The sequence below is a fragment of the Crocodylus porosus genome, unplaced genomic scaffold (assembly GCF_001723895.1).
Source record: "Crocodylus porosus isolate Cpor-Errol unplaced genomic scaffold, CroPor_comp1, whole genome shotgun sequence".
In the NCBI taxonomy this organism is placed as follows: domain Eukaryota; kingdom Metazoa; phylum Chordata; order Crocodylia; family Crocodylidae; genus Crocodylus; species Crocodylus porosus.
In genome coordinates, this window is record NW_017728949.1 from 1,735,766 (window position 1) to 1,759,900 (window position 24,135).

At 48.1% G+C, this 24,135-nt stretch overlaps 1 protein-coding gene across 1 annotated transcript in view; it reads right to left on the reverse strand.

Moving 5' to 3' along the window:
* The window catches only part of LOC109323185 (sodium channel protein type 4 subunit alpha-like), a 21,936-nt gene extending 3,353 nt beyond the window's left edge, over positions 1-18,583 (reverse strand). Inside the window, exons 1-9 of the mRNA XM_019554637.1 lie at positions 18,458-18,583; positions 16,849-17,003; positions 14,086-14,259; positions 12,807-12,929; positions 10,682-10,960; positions 8,263-8,316; positions 5,788-5,925; positions 4,286-4,390; positions 1,091-1,361 (exon numbers count right to left, since the gene is read on the reverse strand). Of these exons, the coding sequence (XP_019410182.1) occupies positions 1,091-1,361; positions 4,286-4,390; positions 5,788-5,925; positions 8,263-8,316; positions 10,682-10,960; positions 12,807-12,929; positions 14,086-14,259; positions 16,849-17,003; positions 18,458-18,557 (1,399 nt within the window). The 5' untranslated portion in view covers positions 18,558-18,583. The remainder of the gene's footprint in view (positions 1-1,090; positions 1,362-4,285; positions 4,391-5,787; positions 5,926-8,262; positions 8,317-10,681; positions 10,961-12,806; positions 12,930-14,085; positions 14,260-16,848; positions 17,004-18,457) is intronic.
* Between the last annotated feature and the right edge of the window lie 5,552 nt (positions 18,584-24,135).

A 24,135-nucleotide genomic window follows, 5' to 3' on the forward strand; every position in this document is an offset into this window, starting at 1 on the left:
GCCCTTTGGGCAGGAGGCTGGACTTGATGATCTCCCGAGGTCCCTTCCAGCCCTAATGTCTATGAAATCTATGAAATCTATGAAACAACCTGCAGAGTTCTACTGCCGTAATTCTGGACTGCAAATCCCATAGACCTCAGGGGCAGCAGGAAGAGGAAGTGAACACATAGCCAAAGAGCCATGCTCTAGCACCCCCCAGCTTCTGGCTTGAGCCACTGAAGGCACGTGGCTGCATTTCCTGAATCAAAGGTAAATGCCTGTTAACTTCTGTTTCAATTTAATCTGTGCAGTTTAAACTAACCTAAAAAGAGTGAACTGATTCAGCCTTGGGCTTTTTGACTATCTGTACTTAGCCATTAAGAACCACATATCTAGGGCTCCTGCTTCCAGGGTACCGTGAATCTTAATTATAATATACAATATGTAATATATAAATACGTAATTCTATAAAATCATGTTCCCAGATCTCATAGAAGTGAAGAAATGACAAATGTGGGCTGACTGTAGCTGATACAACAATATTTGCCTGAGACTGAAGATAGCCTAAAAAATTGCTCTGAAAGGAATGAATGGTTCTATGCATCCCCTTCGGATGCTAATTCTGAAACCCACCGCACTGGAGACCAGAGTGGCATCAGCATTTTCCAGGGCAATATTGACAAGATAACCTCACACAGTGTCCTCTCTTTGGGGAGAGGGATGAATTCTCCTTTCTACAGCCTGGATATCTACCCACTTGTAGCTAGGGAGGGGAGCTAAGAGGAGCAGAGAGAAAAGCCAAAGAAGCCTAACTTGCTAAAGAAGAGCAGTGTAGATCTCTCAGCAGTCCAGAAGTAGCTCTTATTATCGTAACAGTCATAGGATCTGTGGCAGTGCTAAGGCACAGGGAATGGGCCACACCAAGCCTCTCTACTTGGCCCGTTAAGAGTCATGTTCCAACCCATTATAAAGATGATGGAGAGTTAGTGCTTCCTGCACTGAGGTATCAATACCATCTTCAAACCATTTCTTCTTTATCTCACGTACTATAAAATCCACCTAGATTTGCTTGCCTGAAGGCATGAAAATGCATTTGGAGTCAGGAACTTACCTACAATGGAGAGAATGACCACCACAAAGTCAAAGATGTTCCAGCCAATTGTGAAATAATAGTAGCGCAGGGCAAACATTTTGAGCACACACTCGCCAGTGAAGATGATGATGAAAATCAGGTTGACAGTCTGGAGAATTTCAATTTTGGCTTCACTTTGGTCATCTGTTTCAACCATCATGGTCACCATGTTAAGACAAATCAGGACCATGATAGTTATGTCAAACACTTGCTTTGTTACAAAGTCATACACCACGCCTTGAATTTGGTTCTTTAATCAATGGCACACATAGAGGAAGTTGAAGACAGAAAAGTGAGACAAGGCATGGGACAGACGTACATGGAACAGAATGGGACCCAGACAAAAACACAGAGAGAGAGAGAGAGAGAGAGAGAGAAAGAAACAGTGTAAGAGAGTTCAGAAAACTGGTTTGTCATGCTCAGTGGTCATGCAACAAGAATTACAGTGCCAGAAGGTTGTTAGCCCTCAACCCCTGATGCAGCCCAGCTGATGCATCCACATGACACATATGTTACAGTGTCATAAATGATATGCCTAACAGGTGTTTGGCTCAAGGCCAAAGGCCTGTGACTTATTCATTAAGGTGGTTCATAGCTAAACCAATTAAAGCTCCTTAGTCATGTCAAATTAATTTACAAAAAATAATCAATCGTCTTGTTTGGTTTGAAAAAAAATCAAAGCCACAACTGAATTGAACCCATGTTTCCTTTTACAAGTGCTCAGCAACTACCACAGATACTTTAAAGGCTGAAATTTTTAGAAGAATCTCTCTTAACCTTTTTAGAAAATCCCAGTGAAAGTACAGCAAATGACTAGAGGTGAGGTCCTGTTCCCACTGCTGTCTTTGGAAGTTTTCCTCTCTTGACTATAAAGTAACTGGGCTTTCACTCCAAGGCTTGGCATGAAAAAAACACTGAAAAGCCTGGTTTGTGTCAGAGAACTCACTGGCTATGACAGATACAGAACTTTAATTCTGTGGATTTTCAAATGAGGCTTACATATGCATGCTTAAAGGAAAATATATGAGCTAAACAGAGTATTCCTTAGATGGAGAAACAACACAAGCACTCATGCCAGAAAGGCTATATTGAGGGAGAATAGACAGAATGGTTTGAAGACATGAATGGAATCCCTAACAAGAAAGACCCAAGCTTTCCCCACCCCAAACAAACAAGCATTTTGTTTATGAAGTTGAATGCAAAACTGGGAATAGGAGGAGAGAGGGGTGTTTGGACCCTGTTTCTCAGGAATCATGCTTTTCCTAAGTAGATCTTGGAGCACATTGCAAAGGAGACCAGGACCATGGTCCTTATTTTAGAAATGGGGAAATTGGGGTATATAGAGATGCTGATCATCACCCAGTAGGCCAGTGGCAGCATAGGTTATAGGTCCCGGGTCTCCTGAGTTTCTCTAGCCTGCTCTAGCCAGTAGGCAAGGCTCCCTTTCCCCCTCACAGAGTCAATGGGCATCCGCCAGATTGGCTTTAAAAAAATGCTGAGCACAGAAATGCCTTACACCCACAATCGCACTCTACCAGTTACTGCCAGCTGCTTGCACACTGTGGCTTAGACTCCATAAGACCCCCTGTAGGCTTTTTATCTGCTCTGAGGTTTATTTGCCTTCCCCTATTAGCATGCTTCAGTCCCCTGGTAGTTCTCAGGAGGTGACGCTTACCTTCTGGCCGCATCTACACGAGTTGCAGACTGCGCAGTCATTTACTGCACAGTACTTGCATAACCCACTACTAAATGACTGCTCAGTAACCAGTGTTACTGCACAGTACTGTCCTTGCATGTTTTTTTCTGACACTACTGCATAGTAGCAATGAGCTACAGTGCAGTAGTTCATTACTACTATACAGTAGTGTCACTGTCACAGTGCCCCCCCAACACTACTGCGCAGTAGCATCTCATGTAGATGTGCTCTCTGTCCCCTACAGTGGGGAAACTGCCAATCCTTCACTGTCCATTCCCCTCCTTGGTCATTGCCCTGTCTCCTAGTCCATGCCCAATATCCCTCCTGCTCAGCTTTCTTCCCTTTATATTTCTCCTGCCTCTCTCCTCTGATATATAAGCAGACAGAGAATGTAATGATCTGAAGCTGGTCTCTAACAGTGGTTCTCAACCTTTTTAAATTTGAGACATCCCTTGATAGACTGTAGGCATGCTGGGGAAAACAGCAGCTCTTAGTTTTCACTCTTTTGGCTGATGGAAAAATAATAGTTTTTCTATTGCAACAAACTCAGGAAGAGCTCTATTAGAAATCTCTGGGTTTCTCTTGTTAATCATGCTTGTAAACCTAACTGTGCTAACATTGTGGTACCCGGTGGCACCTTTAACAGGATCTCAAAGCATCTCAAGGTGTCCTGGCCCCCTGGTTGAAAATCACCGGGTTATTATAAGGAGGACCCCATGGCTCTTGAAAAGAGCAGTGAGACCCTGAGTGACCCCTAGTGGTCAGAGACAGCAGCTTCTCCAACATGTGGCACTGGGAGAGGCAGCTGTAGGGGCCCATGGGCCACATGTTAGCCACTCACACACTTTGAGCTGGCCCCTCATGGACTGCACATGGACCGCCAGTTGGACAACCCTGCCTTAGATGTTCCATTATGACTGCAGGGCTTAAAGTGGTGGTTCTCAACCTTGTTAGACTCAAGGCACCCCTTGGGAAATGCCATCTCTTAGCTTTCACTTATTTTTTGACTATAGGGAAATAATAGAGCAATTCTTCTGTTGCAAAGAACTCAGAAAGTTCATCATGAACTCTTCTAAGTTCTTTGCAACAGGTCAGAATATTTTTTGACACTATGCTTTCCTATTTGAAGTCTCTGAGTTTATCTTATGAATCATATGTAGGTGTTTGCATACCAAACGGGGTTAATATTGCATGTCACTCTGCACCACCCATACAAGGATCTTGTGGCACCCCAGTTGAGAAGCATTGCCTTAAGGACTGGGTCTGCAAAAGATTTCAGCCAACAAGCTGGCCTTTTCTGAAAATTCAGATTTAAAAATCAAGAAGATCTTTGTGGAGAAGTAACAGCAAGCTGAGAAGAGCCATGAATTCTAACTCCTCTTCAACTGGACTGCACTTTAAAACCTTGTGCTTGTAAAAACTCATGTTTTCAAAATACTCCCTCACAACTCCTGTGAAAGGCTTTTGAGGTTACATACCTGGGGCCTGGGGATTGGCTTCTGGGGTTTCTTTGATCCCAGCTTTTTCATGGCATTATAGTATTTCTTCTGCTCTTCTGTCATGAAGATGTCCTTCCCTCCAAAGTACAAAGAGAATCACCATTATTAAACTTGGATACCAGATACTGTCTATATCAGCTTTAGATCATGCTGGGTGCATCTACATGTTCATGCACAATAGTTACTCCACATTTAATTGTGTACTTGTACAATCAGGTACTAAATAAATGCGCAGTAACTGGAGTTACTGTGCAGTAGCACCAGTGAATGCCTTTTTAGTAACGCTACTGTGCAGTAGACTAATAATACTGCACAGTAGCATATTAGCACTGTTTGTGCTGTGACTTGCTGCTGCAAAGTATTATTAGGCTACTGTGCTGTTAGCATCTCATGTAGACATGCCCACTGGGAGCCATTTGCTCCTCTTTGTGATTCCTGCTCTGTAATGGGTCATTTTTTTCTCTGCTTCATCCTCTGTTCTCTTGTTTCCCTACAATTTTCTTCCCCAAGGTATTTTTAAAATACATCCAGAAGTGTAACTTGCTTTAGCTGCAGCCATGCTTTCACCAAACATTTTTACTAAGCTCCCTGCAGTGACAGGATTCTGTCAGCGTGCCAGATCCTGACATACCACACAACATGCTGCCTCTGCCTATCCAGTTGCTTTGGAGATGCCCATTCCTTTTGGAGTTACCCATAGTCCTCTATAGCTTTTACAAATGGAAAAAACTTGGTGTAGTTGGGCACCATCCATCTTCTTCTTCCTCCAATAACAAAATAGATAGCACTGGTTTCATTCTGATCTCTTAAAAGGGTATTCTCCATCCCAACCCCGCTGTGCAGAAAACTAAATAGGAAGACATCTGGGAAGGAAGAAAAATGAGTTTTCTTCTCAAAATCTCTTTACAAATCATTCCTCTGAGGGATGGGGACTGTCAGGAGGTCCCACTCCTTAAACACGTGCATCAACCTGAGAGTACAGCTGCATATCAGCTGGAACAGAAGGGGTCCATTGGTGCTACAGGACAACCTTATGGAAACCCTGTACTTTCATAATGCCACACAACCCAAGGTGCAAAGGGCTTTATCACAGTTCTCCAGCAGGCTACTGAAGACCTGACTTAAGAGGGTTGATATCTCTATGATAAAAAGACAACTCAGAACCAAATCCTTTCTTCTTTCTGTCCCTTTTCTTCTTTTGAAAAAGATCCTCCTTTAGGCACCATAAAAGTGCATCCTGCATCCACCAGTTCTGGTTCCTTCCAACAGTTTGCTCACTTAACAGCAAAGGGTGTTGGGAAGAGTGGGCATGAGCATAGTGATGAAATCCACAGGGGTCAGACGGCTCAAGAACAGCAGGCTCCATTTTACCCCAAGTATTTTCTGTATGGTGACCTGCAGAGCCCTCCACTCTGCCCAGGTGCAAGAAAGCTTCTTCCCAAACCAGTGCTCTGTAGCCCCAGGGCCCAGGAGATACTTATCTTTTTCTTTTGCTGATTAAAGTTATCAATGATGACCCCAATGAAGAGGTTGAGAGTGAAGAAGGCACCAAAGATGATGAAGATGACGAAGTAGATGTACATGTACATGTTGGTCTCATACAGTGGCTGCTCTTCAATCTGAGTGGGGAGAACGGGAAATGTGAAAGACAGGGCACAGCATGCTCCCCCCCACTCCCCTGTGTGAGAAAAGTTTTTTCTATATGGCAGGAAGTGAAAACACTGATCTCCCCAAACATTTGACACAACTATTCAAAGTGGTGCTGGACCACCCTCCCTGGATGGATGGAAACAGGAAGGCAAGCAGGACTACTGAAGGGCATTGCAATTCCATCCCTAGCAGGCTACTGCCTAAGGGAAGGTATGGTGTGATGCTTCTGCCCCTCTTCAGGACTATAACTGGGTGGGAGGGGTGGTGTCAAAGTGTCTTGAGCCCCAAGGAAGGCAGCTTGGTCTTGCTGCTCAGAGACTGTCAGGGAACGGAGGATAGCCAAGAACTGGGCAGATTACCGAGTGATAACCTCCTTGTAGCCTCCAAGGAAGTCTAACAGAGACAAAGACAAGCAGGACACCATGGGGGGCAAGGGGCAGTAAATACCTAAATTAAGGCAAAGGACCATTGAGGAGAACACAGAGTGTTCTCTGCAGAGAGCTGGGGTGGTAGTGCCTCTGTGGAGGTGAACAGGATGAGTGGTATACAGGTAATTCCCTTGCAAGCTATTGCAAGAGAGCCCTTTGTGAATAAGTCCAGGTGACACAGCCTGGGCAGTTATGCTGCACAGACTCATACTACCCAGGGACACCTGGTGACCCTCAGCTCTCCAGGCCACATACTGGGCCCTCGGAGACAGAAACATTCACTCTGTTTCCTAAAAAAGGATATTAAGATGCCAGGCTGGGCATGATGTGCCCAGATGCCAGGTTAGGCATGATGCAAATTTCTGGGAGAGTTGCCTATCTGGTCCTTAAGCCTCCTGAGAAGACACCACTCCAAAAATGCAGCAGTCAACTTGCTAGAAAGCAAATTTTGTCAACTTGCTAGAAAGCACATTTTGTTTCTTTATTTAAGGAGCCAGACTTTCGGATGGATCTGTTTAATTGCACCTTTTTTAGCCGTGCAAATATAATAGAATATCAGTTTGGGCTTTCCTGAGTTTGAAGGAAGATTTTCCAGAGCATTAATGGCCCTAGCGACAAGTCTCAGGCAACAGGGAGGAGATACAACTGACACTTTCACAAAGAGAAAGTATTTATTGGGAGCTTAGCAAAAAACAACCAACGGTCCTAAACATCTCCTCTGATGTTCTGGGAAGCTGTAACCAAGGGTCATTCTCTCAGGATGTCATGATTTCCAGCTTCCACCAGAAAGCAGACTTGGCATTACATTTTTTTTTTAAAGGGAAGGGAAAACTATGTCTTGGGCCCTTGTGACACATCATGAAGATGTGCTGAAAGGAACTGATGCAAGCTTGGTTTGTTTTGCAGTTCAGCTATAGGAAACCCCTGTGTCTGCCTCAGATCACTCTGGGGATGGAAGCACAGGATGGGTCTTGTGCAAGCTGAGGCTGGTTTTGTGAGCACCTCAGAAGACTTAATGAGTGCGCAAAGCCAACCTCTGCAGGCCATCTCTTTCCCTACCCCAGCATATGAGCCCAAATCCTACTATTTAAACATTTTTTTTCTCTAGAGAGGTTCACTTTGAGAGCTATTTTCTGCTTTTGCATAGCCCATGGACTTTCTTCAGAATATAAAAAGCTCCAGGTTCTCAGTGGCATAAAAATGCCAGCCTGACACTTGAAGAGGAGGCCCAAACAACTGGAAGTTATTAAATAAATTTAATGTGCCTGTGGCATGGAAAGATCAAGAGTAGCTCCTGGGACGGTGGGAACTGAAAGGTTTGGCCCCCTAAAAAAGGAGTGGGAGCATAGGGTCAGAGGGATCAAGATGAACAGGTGTCAGCCAGAGGAAACCTGTAAGTCTGGGTTGAGATTTTTGGTGTCTGGTCTCTGAAGACAGAGAAGGGCAGCAGGAGTGAGAGTTTGGGGATCTTATGAAGCAGTGGGAGAAGGTGGCACCTACAGAACACAGAGTTATTGAAGCAGGGCACCCAAAAAGTCCAGTTTCCAGCTTTGCTTAGCTGAGGGAAGGGAAGGAAGGGCCCTATCCCATTCTTCCTGGCCCCTCTGCTGCCAATCTGCCTGAGTCCTCTGTCCAAGTGCAAGTGGGACATGGGTCAGCCTGGCTATACTGGAGCATGCAACACAGAGCACAGGGGCCCTGGGCCAGGGTACGTCCATGACCAGGATCATTACCAATCCTTTGGGGCAGTTTCCTTGGCTAGGAGATTCAGCATTCCCAGTATGCCTCGCAGAACCAGGAGTGTTAGTACAAGGCCTACACCAGGCATGGGGCGGGGCATGGTGTCAAGGTGGGACCAGTTGGTCTCTGCGTCCTTACCTCACGGGAGTCCACCGCTGCATACATGATGTCCATCCAGCCTTTAAAGGTGGCCTGCAGGGACAGCAGAGAGGAGTGGAGTCAGTCTGGTGCTTTTCTGGGCTCCCAATGGGGCTTGGCATATTGTGTTGGCTGGGGAACTCTGCTGGCAGTCTGGCATGTAATGGGACTGCTGAGCATCTAGCCTTCCTATCCAAGCCTCAGGCAGTCTCTCCCAAGAGAAGGACTGCTCCATTCATGGACAAATCTCATAAGAGCAATGTTCTGACCTGGAACGTCACACTCTGTCCTGGAGGTGGGGTTATCCCCGAATCTCTGAGATGTCATTTAACATGAGGCTGTGGGTCTGAGACAGCTGAAGTGTCATACCATGGAGACGTCTTCCTGGACAAGTCAGGCAGGTGCTAACCACTGACCAGGCTATCCAGACTCAGCTTCCTTAAACAGAAACTAGTCTGGTTTACCAGGTTCCTGGTTTGCTCCCAGGGTGATCAGCCCAGGAGTCATTTATTGCAGCCTCTTTGCTACTTCATAGCACTTGATCCTGTCCCTCTTGTAGTTGGGGGTAGGAGGGGTTGTGCCACTTACTTCAACAGGGACGGGAGCAGGCTCTTGATATTCATTTGTTAATCAAAAAATGTGAACATCTTATTTCCTGTATTAGCTGGAACAAAAACACTAAAGAGGAAGCTGAGTTCTGGATCATTGATCTGTTAGGGTCACAGTCCAACTCTGTGGCACCCACCCAGTTGCCCAGGATTCAAAGGGAGTTACCCAGGCCCAGCCAATGGCAGCATGTGGACTTTTATTTTTCTTGAGATTGCAGGTTGCCTATTGAGGTATGTTGGTTCCACTTCTGCTTGCCTCTCTCAGCCTCACTGGCTTCAGTGAATCAACGTGCCTGGGCATCCTTTGCCTGTTCTGTCAAAACATAGGGCATAAGCTCACTTACTCCCTGCCTTGAAACTTTTTTCCACTGGCCAATAATCAGGCTTTTAAAAAATAAAGGTAGAAAAACTACAGGGAGGAGGTAAAAATCTCAGGACCTAAATCTACTCTCTATCATCTTCGTAAGGCTTTGTCCTATATATCAACTTCCTCCTTGCGGAGATTCCTGAAGAGGGAGGTGACAGACAGGATGAAGACTTATGAAGTATCCTGAAGGGAGAGGGAGGCCAGGCAACAAGTAGGATGATCTAACGGGTCTTTTCTGTCCCTCACTCCTACAGTCTTTGATAACTACCCAGTGAATTTCCCCTTTTAATATTTGTCGCATTACTGCTGTGGCCTGGTGCTTTGCTCACTGAATAGAGATCACCACAATCAAGCCACACTCTTTTTCTGCAGAACAGTGTTTTGCATTTCTCTCCCCATTACCACCTCATGTGTATGTTAGATTCTGAATCTAAAATGAGAGACAGCCTGGTCTGGTGAAGGGCCTACTGGGCTGACAGGCAGGGGACCTTTAGGACAGTCTGGTCTCTGGGCACCAACTTGTTGTGTGGCTTGCCCAACATGGGCAAGTCACTTACTCTCTCTGTGCCTCTATTTCCCCTTACACCTAAAATGAGAGTTAACTGGAAATACCTTAGCATGTAAATTCTTTGGGGCAGGGACTGTCTTATAATCTACACTACAGCAGGCCCTGACACAATAGAGTCCTAATTTTGGCTGAGCCCTATTAGTACTACCATTATAGACATATCTGTACAACAGGATACAGAAATCTTGTGCCTCATGGTTGCAAATGAATCCTTTCTCTGTATCTGCTGGCTCACCCTGACGGAGGAGCTGTAATAGTCTATGATAATGCGTTACTTGAAGGAGGTGATCCTCCCTGTCTATGTGATATTGGTCAGGCCGCAGCTGGAGTACTATGTCCAGTTCTGGGTGCCGCACTTCACGAGGGATGTGGACAGCTTTGAGAGGGTCCAGAGGAGGGCCGCTCGTATGATCAGGGGACACCAGGGCAGGCCCTACAAGGACAGGCTATGGGACCTGAACCTGCTCAGCCTCCACAAGAGAAGGCTGAGAGGAGATCTAGTGGCTGCCTGTAAACTTGCCAAGGGGGATCAGCAGGCAGTGGGAGAGACCTTGCTCCCCTGAGCACTACCAGGGGTAACAAGGAACAACGGCTATAAGTTGACTGAGAGTAGATTCAGGCTAGACATCAGGAGGCGCTACTTTACTGTCAGGGCAGCTAGGATCTGGAACCAACTTCCAAGGGAAGTGGTGCTGGCTTCTACCCTGGGGGCCTTCAAAAGGAGGCTAGACAGCCACCTAGCTGGGGTCATTTGACCCCAGCATCCTTTCCTGCCCATGGTAGAGGGTCGGACTAGATGATCTGCTTAGGTCCCTTCTGACCCTACCTGCTACGAAACTATGAAGGGAAAGAACTGTCACGTCTTGGCATACTCACCACCTGCAGCAGGGAGAGGTAGCCTAACCCAACATTGTCAAAGTTGACCTTGACATTCACCCATCGGACCTGGTTGGTATCAAGGAGGGCCAAGCAGTCACTTTTATTATTCACCACTTTGATATCAAAGAGCTCGTCTGTGGTGGTGTTGATGCACCGGTAGTACTTCCCTGCAAACAGGTTCACACCCATGATGCTGAATATCAGCCAGAAGATCAGACAGACCAGCAAGACATTCATAATGGAGGGGATGGCTCCCAGCAGGGCATTTACTACCACCTGTGATGAGAGGAGAGACAGGAGAAGGGCTGTCATGGAGAAAGTAGTTAAGGGGGGTGGGGTACAGCCAAGTGTTTCTCATGGCAGGGCTATGCCTGGATGCAAGACCTGCAGTGTGGATGAATGGCATGAAAGAACTAGAGACAGTTCCAATCCAAAGGCAGACATACCTGGTTATGATCACCTGGCTGGGCTACTGCCTTATAAATTCTATTTTCTGTTGTTCCTTCACATGAGAGATTCTTCATGACTAGGCCCTGGCATGTGAGGACATGACTCGAGCAATGGGACACTATCTACCCGAAGTGGATCTCTAAGTCTTAGCCACACTGGGGACAGCACTGCTGAAGGAGCTGTGTGAATAGAAATGCTGCTCAAGTGGGGCATGAGGTTTTCCCATAGTCCCAGCGGTGTTCTAGCATACCTGCTAGCTTATCTGACAGCTGGCTCTTGTGTAGGTTCAGTGCTCCATCTTGCCTGTCTGTAGATCTTTCATCTGGGCTGAGGGACAGGAACCAAATCGGTTCTGCCTCCATCTCTCAGCTGTCCCTGTAGCGGCCCAGCCTTCCTTCCCAGAACCCTCCTCTGCCCAGTTCCTGGTATGGAAGTGAAAGGACTCCCAGAGTGCGCAAGGCACCCCTGGTGTGGGTATCAGGTGGTCGCTGGGCTCTGTGCTCCTCAAGAAAGAGGATGAATAGCAGCAGCAGGAGGCTGTGGACTACTGGCCCTTGCCTCTCATATTGCAAAGCCTGTGAACCTCTCAATACCCTCAGAAACAGACTAGGTTAAGAGCCTCCATGGTTAGCCCACGGTCTAGGAATGACCCATGCACAATAAGCTCCGTCAACAGATGCTGAACAGATGCACTTCTGCCAACAGATGCACTTCATTTCCTCACCCCGATACACCAAGTTGGGAACTTCCCAGAAAGAAGGAGAGCAAGCTTATCCCCCTACTACCCTGCTGCATCAGGCACCATGCCCACAGGGTTAGGCCTCCACAGCACTACCAGCAATTAGTCTGGTGCTGCAGAGCAGACAGCACCAGGAAAGGAAACTTGGCATGTGCCAGATGGGGGGTGGTCCTTTGAGGGCACTGGTGTCTCTCTCATCTCTCACTAGACCAGGTGGGATTCAGAGAATGAAGCAGCAAGGAGAACGTCTCACTGATGCTGTGTTTTTTCCCACAAAACAAACACTAGCTGAAGATGGCTCCAAGTCTATGTGGTACAGTTTGCAGCGGTTGAGCTTTTTGTGATCTCCCCACATCCCTCCCTCTGTCTCTGTGTAGGCACATACTTCTGGGCTTCCCCAAGCCAGGCAGGAAGTCTATGTATGTTAGGCATCAATAAAACACATTTCCTTTGGGCTGGTAGGGGAACTTTTATAGCCAGCTCTTGCAAATTAATTGCAGGCCTCAGGATACTTGGCAGTGTTGTAAAAGCACTGGGTTCCTGGAGTCAGATGATATGTGAGCACCTCAGCTTTCATTAATATAGCAAAAATTCTAGCCCTTGGGGAAGTGGAGAAAAGCATAAACATGTGGTCACTAATGGCTCAAAGACCTGTTAAGGAAATCTCCCCTGTGTTGTTATTATCTATTCAAATGTTAAAGCCAACCTGATGATTTTTGAAGACTTAGGGTTTGCAGAGCTGGGGATCAGTTCACTGCTGGAAAGCTCTCTCTGGGCAGAAGCCCCATGACAGACTGTACTTTTGGCTAGAGATTGATTCCTTTCCCATTTACAAGATTAATTCCAGAACTGCTAGTTTTCTAACAGGCAACAATGACTCAAAGGTCATGCTCCCCTTCTCAGAGCAACCAAGAGACATAGAGAAAGACCTACCCTCATGCCTTCAAATCTGGACAGAGCTCGCAAAGGTCTCAAAGCTCTCAGAGTCCTCAGTGACTTGATAGCTCCCAGTTCTGAGTATCCCAACCAGTTTGCTGTCAAGCTGATAATGGAAACCTTGGAGAAATACAAAGCAATTATCATCGTGTAGAACAGAAACAAAACCAAGATGAGAGGGAAAATGTGCTCTCTTCCCTCTTTAAGTCTGTAATTAATTCCCCAACCTCTGAGGTGCCTCACATGGGATCATTCTTCCAGAGGGAAATGGGAGTATTGCCTCTGCACAATGAGTCTCAGTGGTTATCGTGCTAGCATAGGACATGGGAAATCTGAGTCACGTTTCTTGTTCCCGCACACTCCCTGCATGACCTTGGGCAGGTTATTTGGTCTCTTTGCACCTCAGTTTCCTATGGAAATAACAACATTGCCCTATCTTAGGGGTGTTCAAATACCATAGTGATGGGTATTGAGCACATAGAATAAAGTGACTGAGCTTACTAGTATTAATCTCTTTTGCTGGGGACTTGGGGTTAAAAGTGGGTATCAGTGTTTGGATCTTAGAGTAGAAGGGGTGTCAGTACTTTGGTCCCGTGATGTGGTGTTTCAGTGATGTCTGCATCATCCTCATGGCAAAAGGCTTTTCAGAGAGGAAGGTTGTAAAATGTGCCCTAAAAAGGCCAGATTCTGGATCTTCCTGATCTCATCAGAAGACCCAGAGATGAATGCTGTGGGATGCAGCTGCAGTTCCCATTTTCAGTTTGTGTGAGAACCTCCTGGGCTGGTGAGTCAATGGGAAGCTTCAGGGAAAGGGGGATCCTGCCATTACAGACCCCTTTGGCCTTTTATGCAAGGAGTGTCTTTATTCTGGTGTGTTAGAGAATCCTTGCTCCAAAGGTGTCCTTTTGCCTGTATAAATGGGGCCGGATTAACCCTTTAGTGGGCTTTAGGCAAAAATCTCATGGGCCCTGGGCCGGTTGAAACCCACCTCCCCACCCCAACACTGCTGCTCGCAGGAAGCAGAGTTTGGAGTCGTCGCTAGGAAGCAGCTGCTGTGGTGGTGAGACTCGTAGTAGGGAAGGGAAGGGAGGTGGATAAAGCCATTCATGCCACCGCCATGGAGAGAAGGACCACAGCTCAGGGCCCTAGGTATGTGCCTAGTTTGCCTATGCATTAATCTGGCCCTATATATAAATCATTGACACTCATAGCTGTTCGCATTCTTTGGTGAACTAAAAGCAATCTGGTTCTAGAGCTACCAACCAAGCAAACTTACATCGACAATGAGAAAATCCAGCCAGCACCAGGCATTGGTGAAATACACTTTGAAGCCATAGGCCACCCACTTGAGCAGCATCTCAATGACGAAGACAAAGGAGAAGACCTTGTCAGCATATTCCAGGATGGTACGTATGACCTTGCGCTGCTCGATATAGATGTCTTCAAAAGCCTGGAAGAGGTGTGGAGCTACATGACAATCATTCTTCCATGAGATGTGCTGCACATCCCGGGGTATCCAGATACTATGGAATGGAACAGCAGCAGCCAGGGGTGTGCCTTCAGCTCTGGCTACATTAGGAGGCACAGGTGGACTTAAAGGCCAAATGTAAAATGGGCAAAAGCACTCAAGTGACTTAGGAGCCTAAGTCCCATTTTTAAAAATGACCTGGGGTGGTTAGATTTTCAAAGGTATTTAGGCACTTCAGGACAGAAGTCTGGCCTAACAGGGCCTCTCAAAATACCTAGGCATACAATTCCCAGTGATTTCAAGGGGAATTAAGCACTTTGGAAAGTCTTGCCAGATGTCTATCTGCATCTTTGAGCACCTAACTGCCATTTAAAACCTGCCCCAGGAGAAAAAAATTTCAGTGACAGTGGATGTGTCTACATGAGATGCTTTAACTTAGTACATGAGATGCACTAACACTTTAACTGCGCTACACACTGCACTAACACTTTACTGTGCTAACACTTTAACTGCGCTACACACTAATCTACTGTGCAGTAAAGTGTCACCGTCTATACATGTGCACATTTACTGTGCAGCAAATTAGTTTACTGTGGAGTTAGTTACTACCTGTAAATCCTGGTAATAAATGTGTAGGTGCATGTGTAGATATGTATAGAGTTCTGTTCCAAATATAAACCCATGTTATATGGATATGGAGAATTTACGCTCTGCTAATCTTTACCCTAAGATTTTTGACAGTGACTAAGACTTAGTTGCTTTAGTCCAGTTTCCAAAAAGAGATTCAGGCACTTAGGACCCTGATAGTATGTCTGTGCTGCATCCCTGCTTCTGCCATGTCAGTGTCTATGTATGCATTGCTGTACACTAAATAATGCTGCCGTAGGATAGTACTTGTGTTTACAAGTACTAACCTACAGTGGAGTTTATTGCAGCCTAATAGGGCTGCACATGTAGACACTGAAATCGCTTGTACACATGATGACTGCCACCATTTACAAGTGACAAAAAGGTCCTTTGTGTGGCTTAATAGTGTCACACATTACACATGTGCAAGGTTTGGGGTTTCAGATGAGTTTCAACCACATCCCCATGTAGTTTAGTTTGTAACGTTGCTACTTGTAATGTTGCAGCCTTTAATCTGATTGCTCACCCTCCCTCCCCCCACCCACTGTGCGAGAGGCAGGCAGGCTCTGCCAAAAAAAGAATTGGGCCCCTTGCTGCTTCTTCCTTCAGCAGGCAGGTGCCTGTAGAAGGCAGAAGTGGCAACGGGCCCGATCCTTTTTCTGTGGAGCCTGCTCACCTCTTCCTGAGGCTGGCAGGGAGCTGCTGGCAGGCTGAGCAGCTCCTGAGCTGTGGGGCCCCTTGGGGCTGCCTGGGTAGGCTGCTAGTGGACCAGATGCTGCCCCACCTTGAAGGGGCGTGGACCCAATGATCTCATAAGGTCTCTTCTGGGGCAGCACAGAGAGGTGCTGGGTGGGGAGCTGGGTGTGCTGGAGGCCAGAGAAGGTGGAGAGGGTGATGTACAGGGTGCTGGAAGCCCCAGCAGGTTTAGGGAAGAGTTGGATCTGGCTGGGTGCTGCCTCTGAGCTGGGGCAGCACCCTGCTTAACCAGTCCCAGGGGTGCCACCACCATGGGGGGGAGGACTGGGACACCCTGCAGTTCAGGGGCTGCTCAGCACCACTGGCAGCTTGCCCCTCTTCACCAGAAGGAGGATTGGGCCCCTCACCACTTGTGCTTCTAGCAGGTTGCTGTGGCTGGCAAGATGCTGGGGGCCATCCAAGAATGGGCTGGCTTGCCCCAGGGGTCACTGTGGGGGGCTGGCAGGAGGGTTGCTGGGGGTGCTGAGGGTGGCAGAAGGTGTTACAGGTGGCTCGCGAGGTGCTGGGAGTCCAGATGGGCTCATGGGGAAGTTGAATCATGCCCTTGTGAGCTGGGGCAGCACCTAGTCTGCTGGCGGTATGCCTGGCTGATCCCGGGGGGCACCATCACCATGGAAAGAAGGACTGGTGCCCCCACAACTCAGGGGCCAGTCAGCCCATAGGCAGCTCATGGCCTGGCTGTGGACAGGGTCTAGCTCTGACAAAAAAACAACAAAGGATTGGGCCCCTCATTGTAACGTGATGGACAAAGTGAAACAGTTTAGTCCTCAGGGTTTTATTCTATGCCCACTGTTTCAATTTAGGGAGCACAGAATAAAACCTTGGGGATTAAGCCCCTGTCATGTGTACAGGTGCCCTGAGACATTTACTGTAGAGCTAATTAGACAGCTCTGCAGTAAATGTCTCATGCAGATGTGCCCACTATTGACCATGTTGAACACCCCTGGTTACAAGTACAGTGCTCATCTTGCAATCTCAAACTGACTCCCACAATCTGGTTCTTTATCCTCACGGCCATTTAAATGAGGTCAGAAATACTGTACTTTAGACATACAGCAATACAAGTCTTCCTCTCTTTCAGAGACACCTGGAGCCACTGCAGTACAGTAGCATGCCGCAGAACGGAGGGGCCTGGTGGAGTGCAAGCAGGGCGCAGTCTTCAGTGATGGAACAAACCCTGGAACCTACCAGTGCTCCGCTGCTGAGGAGGATCATAAAGATGATGAAGGTCTCAAACCAGTTGTGTTCAACGATCTTGAAGCAGGTTTTCCGAAGGTTCCACCATATTTTCCCTTTGTCAGTTGTGATGTCGACATAAAGGAAGGGAAACCTCTGCACGCAAGCTGGAGAAGGGAAGCACAGAGGCACATGCTAACTCCCAACCTTGGACTAGACATGTCCTTATAACACATAGGCAGCAGGAAGCCGGCCCAGCATAGGAGTCCTGTGGAGCAAGCTAGCCAGCCAGAAGCCCTGTTCTGCTGGGAGGCCTGGGGGTGCTCAGTGCAGCCACCAACTGGGCAGGGCTGGGCCAAGTGGGGGCCAACACAATCCAGCCTGGAGAAGTCCTCATCCCCATGCCCTTTCTAGGACCTTTCCAAGGAGGAGACCAGGCCAAACCAGGTCTTATGCTTCCCCCTCACTGTCAGTAGCAGACACGTAGCAGGGCAGCTGTGATACCGGGGGCAGCGCCGGCTGTTGACGTACCAATTGTGGTGGCACAGTGAACCACTGCTGCAATGGAGGCCATTTTTGCACCGTCTGCCATTCTCCCACAAAAGTGACTGCTGGTGTTGCCTTGGTTGTCCCCCTCCTCCTCCCAGTTATGCTGGTGGTCAGGAGTACTCAAGAGCAGGACCTTCCTTTCCACAAGGGAAGGATTCCTCTCTTTCAGCCCTAAAGTAGATCTCTTGTCCTCCTCCCCAACACCAGCCCCTTGTTTCTCCTTCACCCCCACCCACCTTCACACCAGTCCCCTCTTTCTCTCTGCAAAGCCATCTAGTCCTTCTGTTGACTTCACACCAGGCCCTCTATCCCCGCTCTCACACCAGACACTTCCTCCTGTCCCTGGTACACCATAGCTCTGTCTTGCTGCTCTCGCCTCTCCCTCACCAAAGCCCCTCCGTCTCTGCCTCTTCCTTTGCTGTTCCTCCACAACCCCAAGGTGTCTTTTTCTTTCTCCTCCCCATTCACACTGTGGTGCTTCCCAGTGAGCCCGCATGGGCCCCTGCATTCCCCCGTCAGCACCTGACTAGCCCTAGCCATGGTGCACGCCTCTTGCAGAGAAGGTTGTAAATGAAGCAGGCGATGCCACCTGGGGAAGAGGAGTGGCAGCCTAATAGGGGCACATCTGGGAAGTATTGGCCTTTTGGGGCCCTTGTGGGAAGGATCCTGCGGTGAGTAGCTGTGGAAATTTTTTTTTGGGGGGAGGGGGGGAGTGCGGGGGGGACATATGAGGGAGCTCTAGGAGCTGGGTGCTAAAGTGCAGTAACAGGTTGGGGTTGGCTCCTGAGTGAGTTGTGTAGGTTTGGGGAGGGGATCCCAGGGATGATGCATAACTTTGGGGATGGGAATCTAGGGAGACCCCATAGGGAAGTGGAGTTTGTTGCTGGGATCCTGTAAGGGTTAGGGTGTGACCCCTGGAGACTGGGAGTTTGGGGCATTCTGTCTACGCAGAGCCTCTGCCAGTTTAGGGGCCCACTGGGTTGTGGTTGGCAGTCACAGCTAGTGCTCTGCAGACCCTCAAGTCGCTCCTGCCCGTACGATGGTGTCACTGGGCAGCCACTTGGCCTCTTACCCTCGGTGAAGCAGTTTTCAGGCTCGGTGCCCTCCGCAGCCTCCTCCACAACCTCCTCCACCTCAACTACTGGTGGCTTGTAATCTACGGTGCTACCCATGGATGATGTGTCCCCGTGGGACAGCGGCTTCTGTGGAAAGCAAGGAAAGCAGACTCAGCCTGAGATCCCAGGGCATGAATGAACTCCAGAACCTAGGTTTACAAATGATGGATACTGGGGCAGCAGGAATGCCGAGGATGATTAATACACGCTGCACAAGCGCACATGTTGCAAACCACAGGTTCCCAGAGGGCCATGAAGGCCTCATTTAGAGCGGGGAGGCTGTGAGTTAGAATATGAGGCAGGTGGAACAAGGGGGCAGCTCTGGCTTCACCAGAGGCAATCCCCAGGGGTTAATTCTGCCTCTGTAGGGACTTCCCAGGCCCTTAGCAACTGTTACAAAGTACTGTGGGAACCCCGGTTGGGAGGGGGCAGAGATGGGCAAAGGGGGATCATTATTCTTTGCAAATAGATGGCAAGGAGCCCTGGTGCAGCTGTGATGACTGAGACTGGCTTGGCTCTCCTGGGGGCTGGGGTGGATTAATACATGAGTCCACAGGAACCAGACCCAGGGCCCCCTGAAAAAGCGGGCCCCACCAATTTGGAAGGTCCCACCACTGCTGTTTTTTTCTGTTGCTCTCATCCACACAAGTCGTATCTTTTAATCCTGGAATAGCTCCTCTGGGTGTGAGGGACAGGCCTTGGCCCAGGTCCCAGTTCCAGGTTGGCTTGGCTGAAACTTTTGGAACAAAAAACTTGTCAATCAAAACATGGTTGTATTTTAAGAAACCCTTTTTAAAAAAAAAAGATTGACTTTAAAGTCATTATGGATAAAATATTCAGGCTGTTTTTATTATCTTGTTGTTTTTTTTAATTAAAAACAAAGGGAGGTCAAAATGGATATTGAAGTTTGTAAATGAAACAAATATTCAGTCAAATATTTTAAGTAAAAAATTCCAGAAACCTTCTGGCAACCTGGAAAATGGGAAACGGTTGCACAGTGGTCACCGTGGTTGCCACATGTTATTTTTGTGTGTGTGTGTGTGTGTGTGTGTGTGTGTGTGTGTGTGTGACCTGCAATGCTCAAATACCCTTCCATTGCCCAGTGCTCTCAGACAACCAGAGGACCTGGCTTTCTCAGTTTATATCAAACTGGCTACATTAGCTTCTGGTGAGACTTTACCAGCAGCGGCCAGAAAAATGGCAGAACAGAAACTCATCTCCTTTCCTGCGGAAGCAACACCTCCACCAGTGTGGCAACTTCATAGAGCGTGTCCCCAGCAGCTGTGGGACAGGATGAAAGCAGTGTCACACCTCATGGGCAGGTCTGTCATGTGGAGAGCACCCTTCCTTTCAAAGATGAGCATTTCCTTCTGAGCACGTGTTCTAACCACTCAAATAGAGGTGGGCACTGACTGGTACCACTACTGCCTCTGCCTCCCCCTGCCCCCCCACCCTTTTTTTAAATGATTTTTTAATGGAAGTGGCCATGGTATGTGTTTTGTGCTGAATTTCACGCTGTCAGTGTGGGTTAGGTGCACTCTAAGCATGCCTGCCTGCTTGGGCCTCTCAAGGATGCCTAGTTTGCAAATCTCAACTGGGTTTGCATGTCAGATGGGCACCAAGAGCTCCATTCTACCAAGACAACAGCTTGCCTGGTTACATGCACTAGCAGAAATATGGGTGCCCATGTTGTTGTACTGGTGGAAACTTAGCTATTTATGGCCTCTCAGATGGCTTTGTAGATAGTTCGCTTGGACTCAAGCACCTAAAGTTCTCCTTAAGTTGCACTTTAGGCATATAAGTACTTTTCTGGACCTCATCCAAACTGAAACATTGTGCTTTATTAGTTCTAAAAATGTGTTTTTTTAGGGGGAATGGAAGGGATAGTCACTGACTCGTGAATATTTTTTGAGATTTTGACTCTGAACATTTTTCCCCTTCCCCCTACTGATCCTGAAAGACACAATCTTAAAAACTCTTGCTGAACAGAGAAGTCTTGTCTGCCCAGTTTCATCCAGGATCTCAGATCCTTTTTACATCTCACCTTCCTATTCCCTGTCCCTCTGCTACCAGCCCAACTGAAATCTATGCCCTCTGTTATAATTAGAACAGCAGAAACCTGTGCTCCCATAATTTCAGTTATATCAAATATTCCTGGCTCAATTTACTCTGAAGAGCTTTTAGGCCAAAGTTCACCCCAGTTCAAAACCTATATCCCAAATAGTTTTCCCCTCAGTAGAATTCCTCTGAATTGCAATTTGGCTGGCTTCCCAGAAACCACTCTGCAAACTCCCACCAGCCTGAGAAGAAAAGACAACCTTAACAAGTCTCCAGTGATCCTCTGTGGTTTTATCTGTTTTTGTAGACTTAGCAGAAGACTTTATGCAGCGCGCTGAGTCTGTACAAGGAAGGGACAGGTACATGGACGCAGACAATTTATGTGCAAAACAAACAGAAACCAGAGACTCTAGGACAAGACCTTCTGCAGATGGGAATCTTGCAAGCTTCTGGCTTGTGTATCAGTCAGATAAATTCTCACTCAGGGTCATAAAAGAATGAGTCTCAGTGTATTTAATATATCATAGAGGAAACAGATTCTGGATTCATTGCGACTTCCTGGCCCTTGAGATACCGACCGGCCCCAAAATGATGCTGACATTTGGAGATACTTGGTTGGTGTTTCTGGCCAATACCACTATTTTGAACCTTAGAATCATTGGAAAGTGCAGGGCTGCACTGGGACATAAGGGGATCTTCTAGTCCAATCCCTTGCTCAATCTGGATAGGGATGATCCTGCCTTATCCCATACAAGTGCTTGTCTCCCTATTTCTAAAACTATGCAATCAACCCAGTCACACAATTACACAGTATATGTCCTCAAAAAACCCAGCAAGAGCACCTGAACCCCCCACAAGGGGGGAGACAAGGGCTATCAGTGTCCCACCACTGCAAAGGTTGTTGAAATACATTTGAGAGCTCCAAGGAAGAGAAGCATGTCCCCCAGCCCTGCAGAGGAAGGCAAAACTCCCCACTGTGTTGAGCCATGGTGATATTAATGCAAAGGGGAGGTGGGGGGAGGGAGTGTGGAAAGTGCAAGCTCCTATTTAAGTTGGAACTTGCCACTGGGTATTGTACCCACCAGGGATTGAGCTACATCAGCCTCTCTATATGGATACAACTACCATGCGGGCAGCATTTAGTCAGCCAACTGTGGCTGCTGGGCACTGCATGAGTAACATGTATTGTCTCACCTGGGCACTACACGTGAGCTCAGAAATTGTGGGGAAAGGAAGTCGGGGGATCAGAATACTTGGGCACAGAGCCAAGAGAAGCTGTGACCTCAGATGAGGACACAGAGCCATTCGCCACAGCCGCATGTCTGGCAAAGGTCCAAGGGTCAGCAAGAACTACAACCTATTCCAAACCTCTCTGAGGGATCTGAAAAGGCAGAGAAGCATGAGCTAGACTATCTACTACCAGTGGCAAAGGACAACGGAGCTTCACTGGCTTTCACAGAAACCAGGAGCCACCATCTCTGCCAAAGCCCAGAGCAGTGTAGATCACCAGGATAACTCAGCTGCGTCAACCAGTCCTTTCCAGCAGCCCCCAGAGCTTCCCATGCTCTTCTGCACTGCTGCTACCAACAGGATTCCAAGCCAATAGCTGCAGTTAAAACGACTCATGTGGCTTCAGAGGAACCACAGCCCAGTTTTGTCATCCTTTGCCCAAAACCTCCATCCAACTGGTACCTTTCCACTATCCCTCCATTTTCACTAGAGTTGTTTAAAAATGTGTCCATCCTGCAGGAGATTCCAATACACTGGTGCTCATTTTCATCCCAGGTCAGGACACAAAGTTGAAACATTGGCATTTTTAAAGGAATGGAAAGTTCCATAAAGCTTTGATGCAGAAATGTCGAAACGTTTAATTTTGGCCAAAATCATAATTAACTTGGGCCACCTGAGCTGCTGCTGAGCCTCATGGGAGTGCTGCTCAGGCACTTCACTGCCCCTCCATTCACTCCCATACACCAGAATCCCTGTTCACACTATATCTGGCAGAAGTCAGGATAGATTTTCACCTTAGGCCGCATCCAGACGAGCGAGCACATCCCTGTTGTGGTGTCCAAAAGCAGTTTGAGGCATCATGGGAGGCATGCTGTAAATGAAACTATGTTCCCCACACTGCATTTTTGCAGCATGGGGTCTAAATTTGACACCAGGAAATCACAAGAAAACACCCAGGAAAAAAGCAGTGCAGGGTGCGCTCCTGGAGCATGCCCAGGGGTAACCAGAGGTCGAGTCCTCCAAGGAGATGCTTTAGCACCCAGCCAGAGCATCTGTATGCCTGCTGTGTGCCCCTGCTGCTTCAACATGCTGCCTCAGTGTGCTGGGGCAAATAGAAGCAGGGCAAGGCTGGCAGCACCAGCTCAGACCCAGGCTCTGTCCCCAGTAAGCAGGGGCATGGGGGTAGGGGCACTGTAGGGTTTCTGTGGGGGAGGTTGTGGGTGGGTGTATGGGTGTGACATTTGCTGGGGGGGGGGTCTGCTACCCTCTCCCTACCTCCCCATGGTGGATAGACCCTGAGACTGGCAGCAGCAGCTAGCCAGGCTTCAGGGCACTCATGGCTTGCTGCATGCAGTGCCAGGAGCCTCGGGTCATGGCAAGAACCATCCCAGTCCTGTCTGAAGGTGTGCACCACTGGGCTGGGCCGGCTCCCTTCACCATGTGCAGCTCCCAGGTCTCAGGCAGTGCTGCACTGACATGGGGCTGTGCCTGCAGTGGGCCATGAGTGCCCCAACAGCCTAACTGGCTGCTGCTGCCAGCACCTGAGGCTGTGCACCACATGGGGGTGGCGGGGTGGGTGTGTGGCAGCCTCGCTCAAACTCTCCCTACAAACCGCACACCTACAAATTATCAAACCCCACACCCTCTTATACCCACACCCTCTCATGCCCCCCAGCCTTGTTCTTGGGACAGGGGTTGTGGCTGCAGGGGGAGCTGTAGGAGACAGGGGGAACTCTGATTTTTCTTTGATAAAAAAACCAAAAACAAACATCAAAGCATATAAATATTTAGAATTTATTTTATTATGATGATAGAGGCACGGGTAGGCTTCCAAACTGCTTTAAAACTGTAAATATATCAATTAGGGCTGTCAATTAATCGCTGTTAACATATACAATTAATGTGTTAATTGGTTTTTGCATTAATTTTTTAATGCATTGATTGCACATATGGTTTTGGAGCCTGTGCCTGGGCTCCACTCTGCTGCCATCACTGCCACCTCGAGACTGCCCACCAGGGCAGCGGTGGCAATGCAGAGGACTACAGGGCAACCTGGGTGCGGGCTTCTGCAGCAGGAAGGTGTGTGTGCATGTGTGTGTGTGGGGGGTATATGCACGTAGACAAAGACTCACACAGACAAACATGAGTGACTGCAGCATGCACACAACCAGGAATGCAGTCCAGCAGCATGTAGAGCAGTGTCCAGTAGGTAAATCTGTGGAGGGGAAGGGGCAGGAGGAGAGGGAAGGGGTTGGGGGGCGTGTAAAATGAGGCCCCTGTGGTGAGGGAGGGAGTGGGGCAGGGGCAGGGGCAGGGGCTGGGGTGAATGGGGCACTGGGATCGGGGC